The sequence below is a fragment of the Ammospiza caudacuta genome, chromosome 13, assembly GCF_027887145.1.
Source record: "Ammospiza caudacuta isolate bAmmCau1 chromosome 13, bAmmCau1.pri, whole genome shotgun sequence".
Classification (NCBI taxonomy): Eukaryota; Metazoa; Chordata; class Aves; order Passeriformes; family Passerellidae; genus Ammospiza; species Ammospiza caudacuta.
This window is the reverse complement of record NC_080605.1, coordinates 9,592,467-9,610,756: the sequence shown is the minus strand read 5'-3', so window position 1 is coordinate 9,610,756 and position 18,290 is coordinate 9,592,467. Positions and strand designations below refer to the sequence as shown.

Here is an 18,290-nt window from a genome sequence, read left to right as displayed (position 1 = left end):
TTGAAGGCAGTATAAAATCTGGATGTTGTTGGTTTTTACTGTTTGTTTATTGCTGAGTAATTTCAGCCAACATGTGCTTTTCAGCATTAAGTCTATTCATCATGAACATCAACCCATTGAGATTGAAAGTGCGTCCCAGTTTTCCCACCTAGATCAAAATGAGAGCCTGGAACTGCCTCCTTCTTTTTAACTTAACAAGCTGGTTTTATTTTCCTCTGCAACTTGCTCTAATAATGTGACTAGCTTTAAGTTTCTCAGGTTGGAAAGCTTGGTAGTAAAGTTCTGTGCAGGGCAGAGTATGAAAAATAAGGGTTTTTCTCAGGTTTGAACATGGCAATTGTCTTCTCTTCTACTGAGCACTGATGGAAAATACTAATTTAGAAGCAGAATTCTGTTCTCTGGAAAGTACCTATCATCTGTTAGAGACAGGGACTGCAAACCCATTTTCTTACAGGTCAGGTCACCACATAATAGCAGTTGAAGATCACATCACAGAAAGCCATCCTAGCAATGCAGTCAGTTCTGGTGACCTCAGCCAGAGGGCACAGAGCATTTTTGGTCCATTTTCTCACTTCTAGTGGTTCTTTTGGCTCACACCTGATTCATTACAGAAGAGTGGAAACAGCTCTGCAGAAATGGAAAGGCCACTCTAGTATTCTCTACCAGCACAGAAGCAGATAGCCATTTGTCTCAGTAGTGACAGCAGATTATCAGAGAACTCTTGGCAAAGCTGTCTTTGTCCTGGTTTGCCACTGCCCCAGTTTTAAAGGCACTTGCTTCTCCAGACTGCAGCCCACACCATCAAAATGAGCTCTGACTTGATTCTGCTCAAGCTGAATATCCTGTGGGAAAGAAAGTGCTGCTTGTCCTTGTCAGTGCTGACTTCCAGGACTTGCTGCTCACTGTGCGGGATATGACCCTTAAATGAATTTTATGAATGAGCTAAATGGATTGTAATTGATGACTTCACTTGAAAGTACAATGTAAAATCATGAAAATGATCACAAGAAAACATTACATTAAATCACACCAATCTGGTCCATTAGTGGAGAAAAGTCTGTCTGTCTTTACTTTCAGCTTTGCACTCAGTGAGTTTCTGCAAGTAGCAGCCAGTCTGTGTTTCTGGTGCTATGGATATGAACTGAGGGAAAGCTTGAGCTGAGTCTGTGTGACTGCACGTGCCTGAGGATACTCAGCAAAACAGCCTGAGAACAGGTGCCTGCTGTATTTGAGAGCTGCCTGATCAGATGGGAGGGAGGAAATCATAAATCTAGGAAATTCATCTGATGCATTTCATCCCACCAGCAAGGCTGTCCTGCTGGCCACATTTCCGTGAGCAGCTCAGTCTCAGGTGTGGGAACACCCTCCCTGCTATCAGCAGCACAACACAAGAAAGGGAAAACATCTCTGTACAGAGATGAGAAAATGCATGAAGTGATGCAGGTATTGCACAGAGGCTGATGTCCTTCCACTGCTCTGGGCTGCATCTTTGGCTCTGCAAAGGGGCAGTGCAGGGCCCAGGGCTGGCCCCACTAGTGCTGTGACAAGGACAGGCTCTGCAAAGCTGCTGTGAGGGCTGCTCACATCACTGCAGCCACCCTGCTTGCATCCCTATGCTTAGATAAAAAAGAAGCTCTTAAGTGCTGTGTGTTGTCTCTTTGTTTTGCATAATCAAGTGTTGAAATCGTGATAAATGTTGACATCAAGTAGCCAGAAGTGCAGAATATAATTGTGTAAGGCCAATGGGGTCACATGAAGTTTGTGCTCTGGCTAACATAATATGTAGAAATATTACTAACAATTAGCATAAGTATTGCCATTTATTATAACTAATTTTACAACTAATTATTATAAGTAATAATTATTCTACTAGGATTTTTTTCCTGAGGCCTTTGTCATTCCTAATGTTTGAAAGTTGTAGATGTTGTAGCTGAAACCCTAATTCTGTAATATTCTCTCAATGTGACTGTTGCATCCATGTGCATCTGTGTGACTCCATATACAGTTTTGTTCTTTTACATCTGTCTTACAACGTGCCCTTTTGTTAAATGCTCTGTAGGCATCAAAGCAGGCAAGAATGACACAGGACCCTCTAGGTAGCAGGGTAAGCAGAAGCAGCAAGCTATTAAGATCTTAAGATCTTCCTGTTATTTCATTGATGATTTTGTAGGTATCATCCTCTAATCTCATTAAAAAAAGACTGAATGTGCATTTGAATATTTCTAAGAAGAAAATTGCTAAGAAAAATATATATATAATCCTACCATTTTGGTAGGAATAGGGTGAGTTATTATTGATTCACAGAGCACGACAAAACATCACTGCATGAATTAGCAAACAGCTGTTTCTAATTTGAGTTTAGAACTGTACACAGAGGAACTTGTTTTAGTGTTCACTCCTTTCATTTATAATGAATTTTAATTACCGCTACAGGTGAGAAAAATGTAGAAACAAGCTTGTATCTTGTGGAAGAAACAAAGGAGAGACAGATGCTAACAGATTTACAGTCTGTGATAAAAGGAATGTTTTGGTACACTTTACATGTAATTAGAGTGCAGCTGTTTTCAGTCCCAAGTCCATGATGCACAGCAGAATATAGTATCTGCTGCTTTTCCAAAGGGAGTAAAGAAAAACAGTGATTCAACTCTGAAAGCATTTAGTTTATTCCTAGATCTAACATAAAACTTTCTCCTCCAGCCCTATTATGCCATTTATCGAAGCGTGAAATAACTGACTTAATGATATGTTAATTTTTTGTTACCAGCAAAATACAGACTGTTTGACATAAGGAAAAATAATGTTAAAAATAACATTTTATCATCTGCTCAGAATTATGGATCACCCTGTTGATGGTCATTACTGAGCTTTGATATCTCTGCTAATGGGAGACAAGGGCTCAGGCATGCATTACTCTGCCTTAACAAGTTTCTGTATATCAGCTAAGCTTCAATAGACACCTTTGTGTGTACTTTTAACTTGAAGTATAAAAAAGACTAATTAGATGTATCTTTGATCACTACAAAAAGGTTTAAACAAAGACAGCAAGGTTTAAACTGTCTATGTGTAACAGTTTATCTGTGGCAGACATCCCAGCAAGTTTAGTGTTTGAAATTCTACACTATATCTTGTGCTGATTTTGTATTCTAAATACAAAGTTACTCTCTGCATGAGAAGAAAAATCAGATTATATATATACTTTCCATTGAGCCAGACGTCTTCCTTGCTTTTTTAAAAAAATCACTATAAAATGAATTGCAGTACAAAGCTGAGAAAGTGGGAAAAGAGTCACTAACCTTTGGTAATTTAGTCCAACAAAAATGCTTACCTCATAAACATGGGATTAGGCGTAACTGAATTTTTCTCAAATCAGAGATAATAATGAAAGCAATTCCTGTGGTGCCACTTACATTAGCACCTCTTAGACTTTTATCCAATTTCATGTTTGTTTTGAACATTTTATACATACAATACATACATACATACATACATACATACATATATATATATATATATAATAGCATGGTGCCTTCAAATACAGAACTCTGACCTGTTTGGTGAAGAAGCTGATGTCACTGAAGTGTGAAGCTCTGTGTAGAATTCTTCAGAGCAATGTGGATTTCCCAGGCCCTCCTCCCTGCTTTGGCTAAGGGTGGGTTAAGCAGCTCTAGGGGACAGTTGCATGATATTTTTTGAGGAATAATTATAAATAAGTTGCAGAAATCTTCCTTCTCTCATTTAGTGAAGTGTGCTTGAGTGTGCAGTAGTGCTGGGTGTCAGTCCCAGCCCAGCAGTGACAGTGCCATTCAGAGCTAGATGCAGTGTCAGTGTACAAGGACTTGCATTGCCACAAGGGCTGGTGAGTCCATTATTGCCTTCTGTGACACAACGAACAGAAATGTTCATTGAAGCTAATAAGTGCATAAAAAATCCAGTTTGGAATATTATTGATACTTCTAATTATTTCTTATGACTGTGAAGGAAATGTGCAGGAAAATAGGACTAAACACTCCAACAAAATAATTAAGCAAAAAGCTGTCACAGTGCACTGAAAATGTTGAGCTTAAAACATTTGCTGTGTAAACTTGATTTGCATTCTTTCACACCAGCACTGCAGTGTAAATGAGCAGCGTATGCTATGTGAGGTTCTTACTATAATCCATTGTAATGATCTATCCCTGGCTTTAATACATAGTGCAGCAATGCAAAATTTACTGTAACCAGTACTGAGGATTTGTCAGTCCTCAATCTCAAGTGTTTTATTCTCATAGTTAAGAATCTGCAATAATAATAATAATTGAAATTGATAGCATTTCTATTGGACTTTCCATCTGAGGATGTCTCAGGGTTTTCACAGCGATACAGAAGTAAGCCCTACAATTTGCCCTTGAGAAGCAGATGGCTTTTTGCTATTATGGAGATGAGGAACTGAAGCACAGTTCAGAAGCGTGTCTTATGATGCCAAGCTTGCAAGCTTGTTTTCAAAAGTTACTTTTTTGAGTGCAAGAATTCCATCAACTTTTAACACCTTAAAGCATTTTCAGTGCTTTGATCATCTTTAACTTGTGTATCATGGAGGGACTCAGAGAGAACCTGAAGTCTGAGCTCAAACAGCAATCTTTCCTTCAACAATCAATTTTGTGGGGTTTTGTGTTTGTTAATTTAAGTATTTCTCTTGTGTACTAGCTCTGTGCTAGAGGAATAAACCTGATAGAATAAGATCACATTCAAATCTGACCTCCTTGCTTTATTGTCCTGTATGGAGATGCCTTCTGGGCTCAGGAGGAGAGTCCTAAAGATGTTTCTTTGGCCAGACCCAGGATTTTTGTGACGCCTGGGGCTGGTTGTGCAGGCTCTCCTGAGCCCTGTGGTGCTCAGTCTGTGCTGGTGGCACTGGGAGGAACTGGCCTGCTGGTGCCCAGGCCACATTGCAGCGTGCCTGTGCTGTGCAGGGATCACAGGGGCCCTGGGGAAGAGCCCCTGAGCTCCCCACGCCTAGAGGAGACAGAGTGGGGGGATTTTTCAGTGGAGCGGGACCCAGTGATACTCTGTTGGTGAACAAGAGCTTTAAGAAAGGATGAACTTCAGGTCCAGGCCAGCAAATGTGATCTCTGTGCATGTGTTTTGTTCTTGAAAGGAAAAGGAGCCAGCTGGAGGTGGCCTGGGTTTGTGCACTTCCTGGCCAGGAATGTGGCCCCCAGGGTGGGGGAGCTGGGGGAGCTCAGCTGGGGAGCTGAACAAGAAAATGAAGCTCTGCTCAAAGTTCAGCAGGAGTGAACAGTCTCCAGCTACTTGTGGGCAGGGAGATGGGAAGGTGTTTGCAGGGATTGTGAAATTGTGTCTGGTTGATTATATTTCTATTAGCAAAATAACTCTGGAATAATAGATATATCAATGTCAGCAGTGTATGCTGAGATGGCAGTGCTGCTTCCTCCTGGCAATCTGTGATGAGCCATTTGTCTCCCTTCTAAGAGAGACCACATCTTTTTAAACTTCATTTTATTGTTTTAGCTTCATGAATATGTCTCTGAACTTGGCTTGTGTTATCTGGAAGATAAATAGAGAATGAAGTATGATTTATACTACATTTTGCCCAAATTGTTCTTCTTAGAAGGAAAAATGCATTTATTGAATGCATTGAGGCTGGAATTAGCTCCTCACTGATGATGATAAATGCTTGCAGTCCTGTAAACGTGCTGAACATTAAGTTGCTAAATTACTGTACCACTTTGAGATTGATTATCAAGAATGGCCCTTTAAGCTTCATGACCTGCACATATATCCTGAGGACTACTGGCATCCTGAAGCTTCCTTAATGCTCTTTTTTTTCCTAATTAAACTTTTTATTGAATTTTCTTACCCTTTTAATACTTGTTTTGATTCTCTTATGCGCATATGACAAAAGCCTTGCACCAGCCATGTGATTCTCTATTTTAGAACAGTCCCACTTTGCAGGATTAGCCATTTTAATGACTTTAATCTCCTTTTTGAAAGTGATTTTTCTCATTCTGCTACATTCCTTTGATTGCATTAATGTAGAATTATTATTCTAACCATCTTTGCCAGACATGTCATACCACACCTAAAATATATCTTCCCACTAAAATATTACTGTGGTAGAATAACTTAGAATTTTCTCCTCAGTTCATTATAGGTATTTTCTTCAATTTAATATGGCAAGTTAAAATTAACAGGGCCATTATTCATTCATTCCATAAAGAGATTAATGATAATGAGTTTTCCCTAATTTCTTCAGTTTAGGTGTTCAGTAATTTAGTATCTTGTTAGTAAGAAATCTATGTAGGTTGTTTCTGGTGCTTAAAGTTTCTTCTAAAATTCTTTTTGATCTGTAAAAGTATGAGAAAATGCTGGAATAAAAAGAATCAAGCAATTAAACATGGAAATTGGTAAAAGGTCCAACTGAAGCTAACAAAAGGAGATAATCTTTGCATTCTATGTAAACACTTCAATTTTATGACAAATCCAGCTTTACAACCTGAGAAATATAATTTTTTAAAAATCCAAATTATATTAGCAAAGGCTTTGTGTTTCACTCACAAAGTAATACTAATACCAGCTTTCTTTGATTCTGTTTTCTGAATAGCCCAATATGTTTGAAGAGCAGCAGCTGGAGGGGAACTGGCTCTGTTTGAATGTTAGACTGTGTTGTGAGGTAGATCTGTTCATTTCAGAGGAAAAAGAGACTTTCTAGAGATTTGATCAGTTTGCGTGGTGGGCCAATGTAATGGTTGGCATACGTGCATATGGATGTAAATAAGTGAAAGCAGTTGGCCCGGCCGGTGTTAGCCCTGGATTTGGCCCACGGCATCTCAGGTTTCCAGCCGAACAATGGAGCTTTATTCGGTGGAGGCGTTTGGAGCGCTCGGTTTCTCTCGGCGCAGCCTTTCCTGTGCACGGCGCGGGCAGCCCGGCTGCGAGAGGGGATATTTCAATGCACGTGTTTCCACAAACATTCCTGCAAACAGACACGTAAAATTATTATAATTACAGCCAGTAAGCCCGAGCAGTAACTAGCAAATGGTGGGGTGCTTTTCCTCGTGTTGTTTTTCTCCTCTCTCCCCCTCTCCGTAGACAGCAGCAGCGGCACAAACGCAACATGTGCTGCCCTAGTTCAGGCCCAGCATCCCCCTCGTGCTCCCCTTTGTCTCCTTGCCCCTGGAGGAGCCCAGCTGGTGAGAGGAGGGAATTAGGCAGCCCTGAGCTACCGGCACCTCCCCGGGGCCCCTAATCCGGGCTCTGGCAGCCGGCTGCCTCTTCCCTCCGACGGCCTGTGGCCGCAGGTCCGTGGGGACGGAGCCCCGGATCCGGCTGGCGGCAAAGCTGGGGGTGGCGGGGGCCGGGGGCTCCCCGGGGGCTCCGCAAAGCTGTGCTGGCAGCGCGGTGGGCGGCGGAGGTGGCTTAAATTGGGAACAGGAGGCTTTGTTGCAGCTGCAGAGAGAGAGCCGTTCGTGGTGGGGGGAGTGAAGACTGAGAAAAGTTTACATAAAAATCAGGAGCTCCTTGTCTGTGTTTTAGGCTTGGGCTCCGCCGGATTTGGAGGAGCTAGTTGAGCGCAAAGACCTCGAGCATCTTGGAAGCGCGGATGCTCGCTGAGAGTCGAGGTGCATTTCGGGAGCAGGAAGAAGCAGTTCTCGGTGTCCAGCATCGCTCTGGAGCAGGAGGTTTAGACAAACAGAGGAGCAGAGCTCTCGGGAGCAGGGGGTGCAGAGAGCAGACGCCTGACCTGGAAAATAGACACCCCCATCGCGCGGGAAAAGTTGTTTGGGGTGTGCTTGTTTAGTTTAGTTTTTTCCAGGGTCGCTGCTCTCTTTCTTTACCTGGGATGAAAAGCAGGTGTTTGCCAGAGCAGACGGTGCCAGGAGCTGCCTGGTACGGGGGTGATACCCTCATTAGCCGAGCCCTTCTTTGAGAGCTCCTCACCCTACTTGTGCCTTCTCTACTTGTGCCTTCTCTGCCTGGAGACTCTGCAGTTGGCAGGCACGAGGAGTGTGCGTGTGGCAGCCTACACACACAGTCGGGGATTTTTTTATTGGTTTGTTTTAGTAAAAACCGAAGTATTTAAAACATTAAATGTTTTATAAGGACGGTGTATCTCGAGAACTGGCTTCTTTTTGGAATCTCCAAATGTTTGCATGGTCAGCGCCTTCCATCATTTACAGGAACTTTATTTTTGCTTCATTCTGTGATTTAGTTTGATATCAGACTAGTGGCAGTTATGTTTCACTCAGCATCTCTGCATTTGTTGGAATTAGGATACTTGAGCTCACTCTCTTCTGTTTCTTGTTAACAATTCTGTCAATGAAAGCTGACAACATTTTATGTATTTTTCCTAAAATGACTGTGGGGCTGCTGGGGTTGGTGCTGTGTTTCTGTGTGGTAATATGGAATTATAAGATATTTTTCAAAGCTTCATATTGAGTAAAGGAAATAGTTATTAAAACAGAGGCTGGGCCATTTTTAGTTTATCCTGAACTTGATTAATTTATGATGTCTAAAGATCTCCAGTGGTGATTTTTCTGGGCTTTAAAAAAATTTGTTTGATTTTGTAACAAGAGAGAAACATTACCTTTTATACAAGCAAACATGGTAATGGTGCAGATCTCTTCTCTGATTTTCTTGAGCTCTCTCAAATCTGATGCTTTTATTTCACCTAGATGTTCAGCTCTGCCTTTGAGCAGCCTTTCATTCTGTTACAGTTTTCAGACAGAACTGAAGGATTTTTTTAATGGAGACATTACTTAAAATCATCTTGATGTAGCATTTAACAGACCCACAAATTCACAGGTGATCACTTAACACTGTAGCTTTCTGAAGTGTTTGTATTGCTTCATTGCACATTGTGTTTCGCTTTCTTTATTCATTGTTTATTGCTTTACAGTACAGTGAGCAGGTGTTAAACCTGCTAAAGAAAAACGCTTTTTATTAACACTATGTGTTGGCATATTTGTGAATTATGTGTACAAATATAGTTTTATTTCTCTTTCTCAAGCCTCCTTTCAAATTCAAGAGGGTTTATTGGGGTTTTTTTTGAGTTGATTTTTTTTTTGAATGCTGTAGTAGCAGAAGCCCATAGTGTTGTTGAGAGCTTTGTCCTTATTTCACAGATGCACTGGGAATTGTTTTTAATCTCCTTTCTGCTTTCCCATTACAGATGGTGATGACGACCCACAACTCTCCTGGGTGGCTTCATCTCCCTCCAGCAAAGATGTTGCATCACCCACTCAGATGATAGGAGATGGGTGTGATCTTGGCATCGGGGAGGAGGAAGGGGGGACTGGCCTGCCGTATCCCTGTCAGTTTTGTGATAAGTCCTTCATTCGCCTGAGCTACCTTAAAAGGCACGAGCAGATCCACAGTGACAAACTACCTTTCAAATGCACCTACTGTAGCCGGCTTTTTAAGCACAAGAGGAGTAGGGATCGCCACATAAAGCTTCACACAGGGGATAAAAAGTACCATTGCCACGAATGCGAGGCTGCGTTCTCCCGCAGCGACCACCTCAAAATCCACCTGAAAACCCACAGCTCCAGCAAACCATTCAAGTGTACTGTGTGTAAACGTGGGTTTTCATCCACCAGCTCATTGCAGAGTCACATGCAAGCTCATAAAAAGAACAAGGAACATATGGCAAAGAATGAGAAAGAGGTGAAGAAGGATGATTTTATGTGTGATTACTGTGAAGAGACGTTCAGTCAGACTGAAGATTTGGAGAAGCACGTAATGACACGCCACCCACAGCTTTCCGAGAAGGCAGATTTGCAGTGTATTCATTGCCCTGAAGTATTTGTAGACGAAAACTCGCTGCTCTCACACATTCATCAAGCCCATGCCAACAAGAAACACAAGTGCCCTATGTGCCCAGAGCAGTTTTCTTCAGTGGAGGAAGTCTATTGCCACTTGGACAGCCACAGACAGCCTGACTCCAGCAACCACAGCATCAGCCCTGACCCAGTCCTGGGGAGTGTGGCATCCATGAGCAGCGCAACGCCGGACTCCAGCGCGTCGGTGGAAAGAGGTTCCACTCCAGATTCCACCTTAAAGCCTTTGAGAGGACAAAAGAAAACCAGGTCTGTTGACAGAGAGGATGGCCAGAACTGGTCTAAAGTTACTTACAGCTGTCCCTACTGCTCGAAGCGTGACTTCAACAGCCTTGCTGTTCTGGAGATCCATCTGAAGACCATTCATGCAGATAAACCTCAGCAAAGCCACACGTGCCAGATCTGCCTTGATTCCATGCCTACACTGTACAACTTGAATGAACACGTGAGAAAAGTGCACAAAAACCATGCCTATCCCATGATGCAGTTTAGCAACATTTCTGCCTTTCATTGTAATTACTGCCCGGAGATGTTTGCTGATATCAATAGCTTGCAGGAGCACATCCGCATTACTCACTGCGGCCCAAACGCTACCCCTCAAGATGGCAACAATGCTTTCTTCTGCAACCAGTGCTCCATGGGCTTTCTGACCGAAGCTACCTTGACTGAGCACATCCAGCAGACTCACTGCAATGTAGGAAATTCAAAATTGGATTCCCCTGTCATTCAGCCAACACAGTCTTTTATGGAAGTTTATTCATGCCCTTATTGCACAAACTCCCCCATTTTTGGCTCCATCCTGAAGCTTACAAAGCATATTAAAGAAAACCACAAGAACATTCCTCTGGCACACAATAAGAAGTCAAAAGCAGAGCAGAGTCCAGTTTCTTCTGATGTTGAAGTCTCTTCCCCTAAAAGGCAGCGGCTTTCTGCAAGCGCAAACTCAGTGTCTAATGGCGAATACCCCTGTAATCAGTGCGATCTAAAGTTCTCAAATTTTGAGAGTTTTCAGACCCATTTAAAGTTGCATTTGGAGTTGCTGTTGAGGAAACAGTCTTGCCCTCAGTGTAAAGAAGACTTTGACTCCCAGGAGTCTCTTCTGCAACATCTCACCGTACACTACATGACAACTTCCACTCATTATGTATGTGAGAGCTGTGACAAACAGTTTTCTTCAGTGGATGATTTGCAGAAGCATTTGTTGGACATGCATACTTTTGTGTTGTATCACTGCACCCTTTGCCAAGAAGTTTTTGATTCCAAGGTATCTATCCAAGTGCATCTGGCAGTCAAGCATAGCAATGAAAAGAAGATGTATCGTTGCACAGCCTGTAACTGGGATTTTAGGAAGGAGGTGGATCTCCAGATCCATGTGAAGCATAGCCACTTGGGTAATCCCTCAAAGTCTCACAAATGTATCTTCTGTGGTGAGACCTTCAGCACAGAGGTAGAACTGCAGTGCCACATCACAACCCACAGCAAAAAATACAACTGCAAGTTTTGTAGCAAAGCTTTTCATGCCATCATCTTGCTTGAAAAACACTTGCGGGAAAAACATTGTGTTTTTGATCCTAGCGCTGAGAATGGTACAGCTAATGGCATGACCCCAACAAATAAGAAGACAGAAGGGGGAGATATCCAGAACATGTTAATGAAGAACCCGGATACTTCCAACAGTCATGAAGCCAGTGAGGATGATGTGGATGCTTCTGAGCCCATGTATGGCTGTGACATTTGTGGGGCTGCCTACACTATGGAGGTCCTCCTGCAGAACCATCGTTTGAGAGATCATAACATCAGGCCTGGGGAGGATGACTGTTCTAGGAAGAAAGCAGAATTCATCAAAGGTAGCCACAAGTGTAATATCTGCTCAAGGACCTTTTTCTCAGAAAATGGCCTGAGGGAGCACATGCAGACCCATCGAGGCCCAGCTAAGCACTACATGTGCCCCATCTGTGGGGAACGCTTCCCATCGCTCCTGACCCTGACGGAGCACAAAGTCACTCACAGCAAGAGTTTGGATACGGGGACGTGTCGGATCTGCAAAATGCCACTGCAGAGTGAGGAGGAGTTCATTGAGCACTGCCAGATGCATCCAGATCTCAGAAACTCCCTCACTGGCTTTCGCTGTGTTGTCTGCATGCAGACGGTCACCTCTACCCTGGAGCTGAAAATTCATGGGACGTTCCATATGCAGAAATTGGCAGGAAACTCTGCAACCTCATCACCTAATGGCCAGGCCTTGCAAAAACTCTACAAGTGTGCGCTGTGCTTGAAGGAGTTCCGCAATAAGCAGGACTTGGTAAAGTTGGATGTGAATGGCCTTCCCTACGGCCTGTGTGCTGGATGCATGACCAGGAGCACCAATGGACAGTCTTCCAGCTTGACTCCACAGGAGGTGAACGAGAGGCCGTGTGGCAGCCTGAGGTGTCCAGAGTGTAGTGTCAAATTTGAAAGTGCTGAAGACTTAGAGAGCCACATTCAGGTAGACCACCGAGACCTGACACCTGAGACTAGTGGCCAAAGGAAAGGTACCCAGACGTCCCCTGTTCCCAGAGTAAGTACAGCTGAACTTTAAACTATCTGAGGGATAAAATGTAGATCTTCATTGTGAGAACTGATCTGATATTATTATTTTCTTTTTAAAATTGAAATTGTCACTTTATCAAATCCCTTGTGCTACTAAAAAATACCTCAGCAAAACAAGAGGAAGAGTAGAGTAATTCACATAGAACAATCAGAAGTTTCTCAGCCTGTCAGGCACCTTGATTCCTAGAAGGAGCGCATCAGATTTTTTATCTCAGAACTGCCCTAGATTTACCAACACAGAGCTGAGACTCTTGGGCAGTGGGGATTGAGTTTGTCCATGTTCTGATTCTATTGAACTGGCTGTTTTGGAAAAGCTGGGATAGTTTAATGAACAGCCGAGATGCTGAGTACCCAAAACAATAAAAAAATCTAATCTGTCATATTTGAGGAATGAGATTATTACTTACCAGGAAAATAATAATGAACAGGAGGATATAGGAACCTGTGAAGGAAAATGTAGTGAACTCCATCCTACCCCCCAACTTCTTACCTAAACCAAATCTCTGTGCTAAAAAGCTTGTCCCTAGGAATGTCTGTCAGAGTGAACGTTTTGAGGTTACTTGGAGGTCTGTATGCATTTGTGTGAGCTTGTTTGCATGTGTGTATGATTTTAAAAGTGATTTTAGAAGAACCTGCTTCATGGCCCTTGTGTAGGGCCCAGTAGGGGATAAGTAGTTTCTTAGCAAATCTGGACGTTGTCTAATGCAGATTACATAAAAGTGTGCTGTCCTTGACTTTTTGCAGATAGCCTGCTTTCCTATTCTTTAGCTTGCAAGTTACTCAGGAACATGCAGATCCAAGTAAGGTTCCAGAAGCCTACTCAGGAGATCAATATCATTTGCAGTTTATAGTCTTTTAAAATTATTTGTTGACGTTTTGGTTCAAGAATGGGCCAAGTCAGTCCTTCCTCTGTCAGGAACAGATGGAATGAGAAGTGGATTTTGGAAATCTTCTCAGGAGACCAACAGCAGACACATCTGAGTATTGATATCATCTGACATTTTTAATTAAACATGATGGGGTGAGATTTTCAAAAGTATCTAAGGAAATTAGGCACCCAACTCCTAATGAATAATTCCAGCCGTAGATGCCTGTTTATGTCAATCTGCTAATTAAAGCACCCACAAACACATCTTACTGAATTAAAAGCACCTGAAAATACCATCCATTCAACTAGAACACCAGGGGCTTGGTTAGTAAGAGAGGGCCCTAAGTATGTCCTGAGGACGTGGGCTGAGGTGCCTCCAAGCGAGCTGGGGCAGGTTGTTCCCTGGCAGGAATTTGGATCCCTCCTCCATGTGGGGCTGTGTAGGGCAGCACGGCCATGCTGGAGCAGTGCCCCAGCCCAGCCTCCTGAGCCAATCCCACAGAAAGCTTGATTTCTTTTCTGCTCTTCTCTCTTTTGGTAAAACCACTGGATATTGTTCCCTTTGGGTGTGACTAAGCCTCCAGGCACACGAAAATAATTTTGCAGAAGAATGAGCAATGGAAATATCCCACCTTCAGTGTGATACCTAGGTCTGGCTAGGTCATTGTGCTTCTTCCTCCTCAGGACTTTATTTTCTTCTAAATTCTTGAAAAATACTTCTGTTCTATTAGGTAGGACTAATTTGTATTTCTGCACCTATGGAATTACCTTTCCCTTCCTTATCAGCTAGCAGAACACATTGCCATTTTCTGTCTTATTTCTTGCTTTAACTCTTTCTTTTCAGTGACAGCTTCCATACTTGTTATACTTGTTCTCTCAGGGGAAAATTTTAAGTTCTTCAATAAGGTAAATGCTTTGAATGTCATCCCGTGAGGGAAGTTCTGAATTTCTTTGCAGAAGATAATGAAAAATCTGCATTTGTGATGATGGCAAATTGTACCTTACTGGTGTCTGTGGCCTGCACATATGCTAATATCAGAGATAAGCATCCCAGGAATATATATATTGTTATTAGGAATAATTAATTATCTTATCCTTCATTATAGGTACAAGATCTGAATCTGATATCAGTTCTCTAGAAAACCATTGGTGTTTCACTCAGGGTTCTGAAGGCAATGAGTGCCCTTTGTGTTTGCCTAGTAGAGGGATTTTCAAAGAATTATACTGGCTTTTAAATGGTGATACATCTCTGCATTCAAGAACAGTGTTTACTTAACTTCATTGGCTTTATAGAAAAGCTAAGCAAGTTGAACATGAACTCTCTTGTCATCTTGTTAGTGTGCTGGGTAAAATATCCCTTTAATGGAGCAATCTGCAGTGCATGATTGTGCATGTAGAGTGATCTGCACGTGCGCAGAACAGCTACTTCTCTCCAGCTCTTGAATATTTCTACATTCCATTTTTTAAACAACTTATTTCTTTTTCTTTCTTAAATAGAAAAGCAGTTGAAGATTAGGACAAGGTACAGTCAGAAGGATCATACAGGTAGATTAGATTTTTATGTGGTGGGTATGTATTTCAGAGTAAATAAGAATAAGCCAAATGAAATCCAAGTAAATGGAAAAGAAGATAATAACTTATAAAATCTGTAAGTTCTTTCTATGTCAGAATTTGCTCCACCAACCATTATTTACTTTTTGATAGAAGAGGTGAGTGTGGAAACCTAAAGGAATTTCAGGAAAAAAAACTTAAATGAAGATTTAACCCCAAAGTGAAAGAAAGGGAGAAAATAAATATTAGCCCTTGATGAATAAAGAGTATCTGGGAAGAAAAACAGAACAGGAGAAACTGAACAATTCCTTTTTACTGGAGGTATTTAAGTTTATGTATATGTGCAAGTGTATATAGCACCACAAACAAAGTATGATCATTTTGTTATATTTTGTTTTGGTTTTTTACTATTAAAATATTTAAGGTTTTATTCTGAAGATCAATAGGAGACAGCTAGAGGACCATTGAAAAAATATTCAGAATTGCTTGGCAGGCTTGTTTTTTTAATCCATAAGAGTGAAGGAAAGCACATAACCCTTGAAAATCTTGCTGTATTCTGTCTTCCTCACATTTTTAGTATGGCCCACAAACAGGAAGAAAACCTGTCGATTGATCATGCTTGTTTCTGGAATGCCTGCCTGGGATCCATTCATGTTCAACAGGACAGATTTCCAGGCATAGTTTTTGCAGTGTGTATATGGCAACATCCTCTTTGGAGGATTTGTTGTTAGGAGTTTTAAGACAAGTCAACGGTCTTCTGCAAGAGACGTCACTAAGAGGAATAAATAAAATACATCTTAGTAGTAAAAGATTCCTCTAACATCCATTTTTGTTTCATTTGTATAGTTTTCTCTGAGCTATTCTCTTTGGATAGGCCTGAAAGTGTTTTTTCATATGAGCATCACAGATAATGGTATTATTCCAGTATCTGACACAAGTGTAGTTCAAGGTCTTTTTTATATTACATTAAGATCTCATCATAGGTGATGCTTCCCTGTTTTTCTGAATATCTTTCTGTGTTTATCACCTTCAGTTCTGAATATATTTTATTAATTCATTTCCACATGCCTTCTAGAGGAATATGCATATTTTAAGAAACATGACTAATTGTTTAGTACTGAGATTTTTCATTTCCTAATACTGCAAAGCCACATTTCAAGTCACATTCTCTTACACAGATTTATCTTTATTTTATACCACAGGTGTCATGAGAAATACTTGCTTAGCATTGACAGTGGCAAATGTTTAGACTTCCATTTTCATCTTGAATGGGGTTACTATTTTTAGCCCACCTAAGTTATTTGGAGTGAAGAAGCAAAGGAGGTAGCATAGAAAGTTGGAAGAATAAACCCTATTGTGTTCCTTTATTCAGTTTCTTTTCTCCTGCACACTTTCTTGGACTCAGTTCCTTCTCTTTGTTCTCCCCCACAACCCTTCTCTTCCCTTGTAAATCCACTTGAATGGAGGAATATTTTCTTTGTGGAGCAGGAAACTATTTCCAGATTTAAAGGAGGATAGTCTGGAAAACCCATGGGAACAATAGATACTTCAGAAAAGAAAACAGAACCCTCTGTTGTTATTACTACAATTGTGTGCCAAGACTAGAATTAAATATCTTACATTTGTTGGGAATGAGCTCTCAGCTGAAGGCTTGCCCATCTGGTTTCTCTTATCACCTAGATTTCATCACCTAGACTGTTATCTCCTCAGAGTGTGGGCACCTTCACTGTCACCACTTGTGAAGATAAAACTTTACAAAAAGATCCATTAATAATGCTCATAACTTTACAAAAAGATCCATTAATAGTGCTCATAAAGCAGAAAAATAATAGTAGAAGATCATATTTGGTACCACAACTAATTATAGTTGTATTAAAACTAGTGCTCTCCATTTACAGAAAACAGAAGGATGTTTTGGGACATTCTTTTAAAGGCAGTTATTAATGGGCCAAAAAATCAGCTCTCCTACCCTTGCATATCCACTTGGGTGCTAATGTAGCTGTTATTTTGAGGCCTGTATAGGCCATTTGTTAACCTCACTCCATGTCAAGTGGGGCACCCTGTCACAGGAGCCATCACCTTGCTTAAGCTGCTCATGTGCATGCACAGGTCCCAGCTGAGGCTAAAGGTAGCACAGAGAGGAAGTCTCAAATCTGCTGAGGGCTCCTCATGCCAAGCAGAGTGTTTTATAAGATTGTGAAATGGTGTGGAGGAGTTAGCACTGGGTCTGTGGGTAAACAAGGACATTCTGTCTCCAGATCTGTTGGTAAGTAGCTTTCAGAAGCACCAAAATCAATTAAGAAATGAATCATTTGTCTGTGTTAAATATAACTTTGAAGGTTTGAAATAGAGTCAGGCTGAAATACTGTCCTCTAGCTGGTTACTGAGGGAACCCTCGTAGCTGACATCAGCATTGGACAAGGCACAGAACTTAGCTTTGAAGTTTTAAGGAAGAGGAAGGCTTTGAGTTTTAAAGGTGACTGTGTGACCACATGAATCAGTCACTACCCAATCCTATTTTGCTCTTTCAAGGTTTTTTGGGTTTTGTTTTGTTTTGAAGTTAGGAGCCCTCAGCATGTGTGTGCCAGTGTGTTTGTGAGGACATGTGTATGTACGTGTACTGTGCTCGTCTGCCAGAACAGATTCCCCAGAAAGAGTGCTGCAGAAATCCAGCTGCTTTTCCATTAACAGCCTTGATTTCCAAATGGACTCCAGGAGGATACTTTCCTGAGCTGCCTAGGGATAGCTAGCCAATCCAAACTATTTCCTTTGCTATGGTTGGCTGTGTCAGCTTTCGGCCAATGGAGTATGGCCTTCTTCCTATTATCATGTTAATCACCCATTGCTGTTTTAGCCTAGAAAGCCCTGCCTAAGCAAAGGCACACTGGTACAGAATTCATGGAATATGCCTAACTTCCATGGTGCATTTGTTATTATGGTGTTACAGCCTGTTCATTAGCCTCCAGCAGGCTACCTTGTTGCCATTGATGACATGGGAAGTAGTTAAGCTCTTAGTAGCACCTAATTTGTTCTTTCCTCAGCAGGTGCTTGAGGAAATTGGATCCCATGCACAGAGGGGGTGACAGCAACTCCTCTGTTTAACTCAAAACTTCTGACTTATTACTGCTGTCCTAAAAATGGGGTTCTATACCTGGGTGTGAGGTGGAGGCTGAAGAAAAAGTAATGTGCATCTAAAAGTACACAAAAAGTACCCTCAAAACTATTTTCCTTCAAAAGGTTAACAGGGTGTCATTTACTGAATTGGGCTTCTCTGTGCTGTTGATTTGGGGTTCTCATCCATCCCTTGTGGCCAACACACAGAGATTTCACGTTCTGCTGCCACCAGCTTTGGCCGTGGGATGCAGACCTCATGCTTGTGCCTAGTGGCAATTTTTGCAGTAGGAATTATTCTTCAGAAACAAGTAGGCACAAAAGGCCCAATTTTT

The 18,290-nt window shown here is 41.6% G+C and overlaps 1 protein-coding gene across 3 annotated transcripts in view; it reads left to right on the top strand.

The window, feature by feature from the left end:
* Positions 1-18,290, top strand: part of ZNF423 (zinc finger protein 423) — a 225,833-nt gene that overhangs the window by 118,591 nt on the left and 88,952 nt on the right. For all 3 annotated transcript variants that reach the window (XM_058813410.1, XM_058813409.1, XM_058813411.1), the window contains one exon: positions 9,170-12,393. In XM_058813410.1, coding sequence (XP_058669393.1) covers positions 9,170-12,393 — 3,224 coding nt within the window. The remainder of the gene's footprint in view (positions 1-9,169; positions 12,394-18,290) is intronic.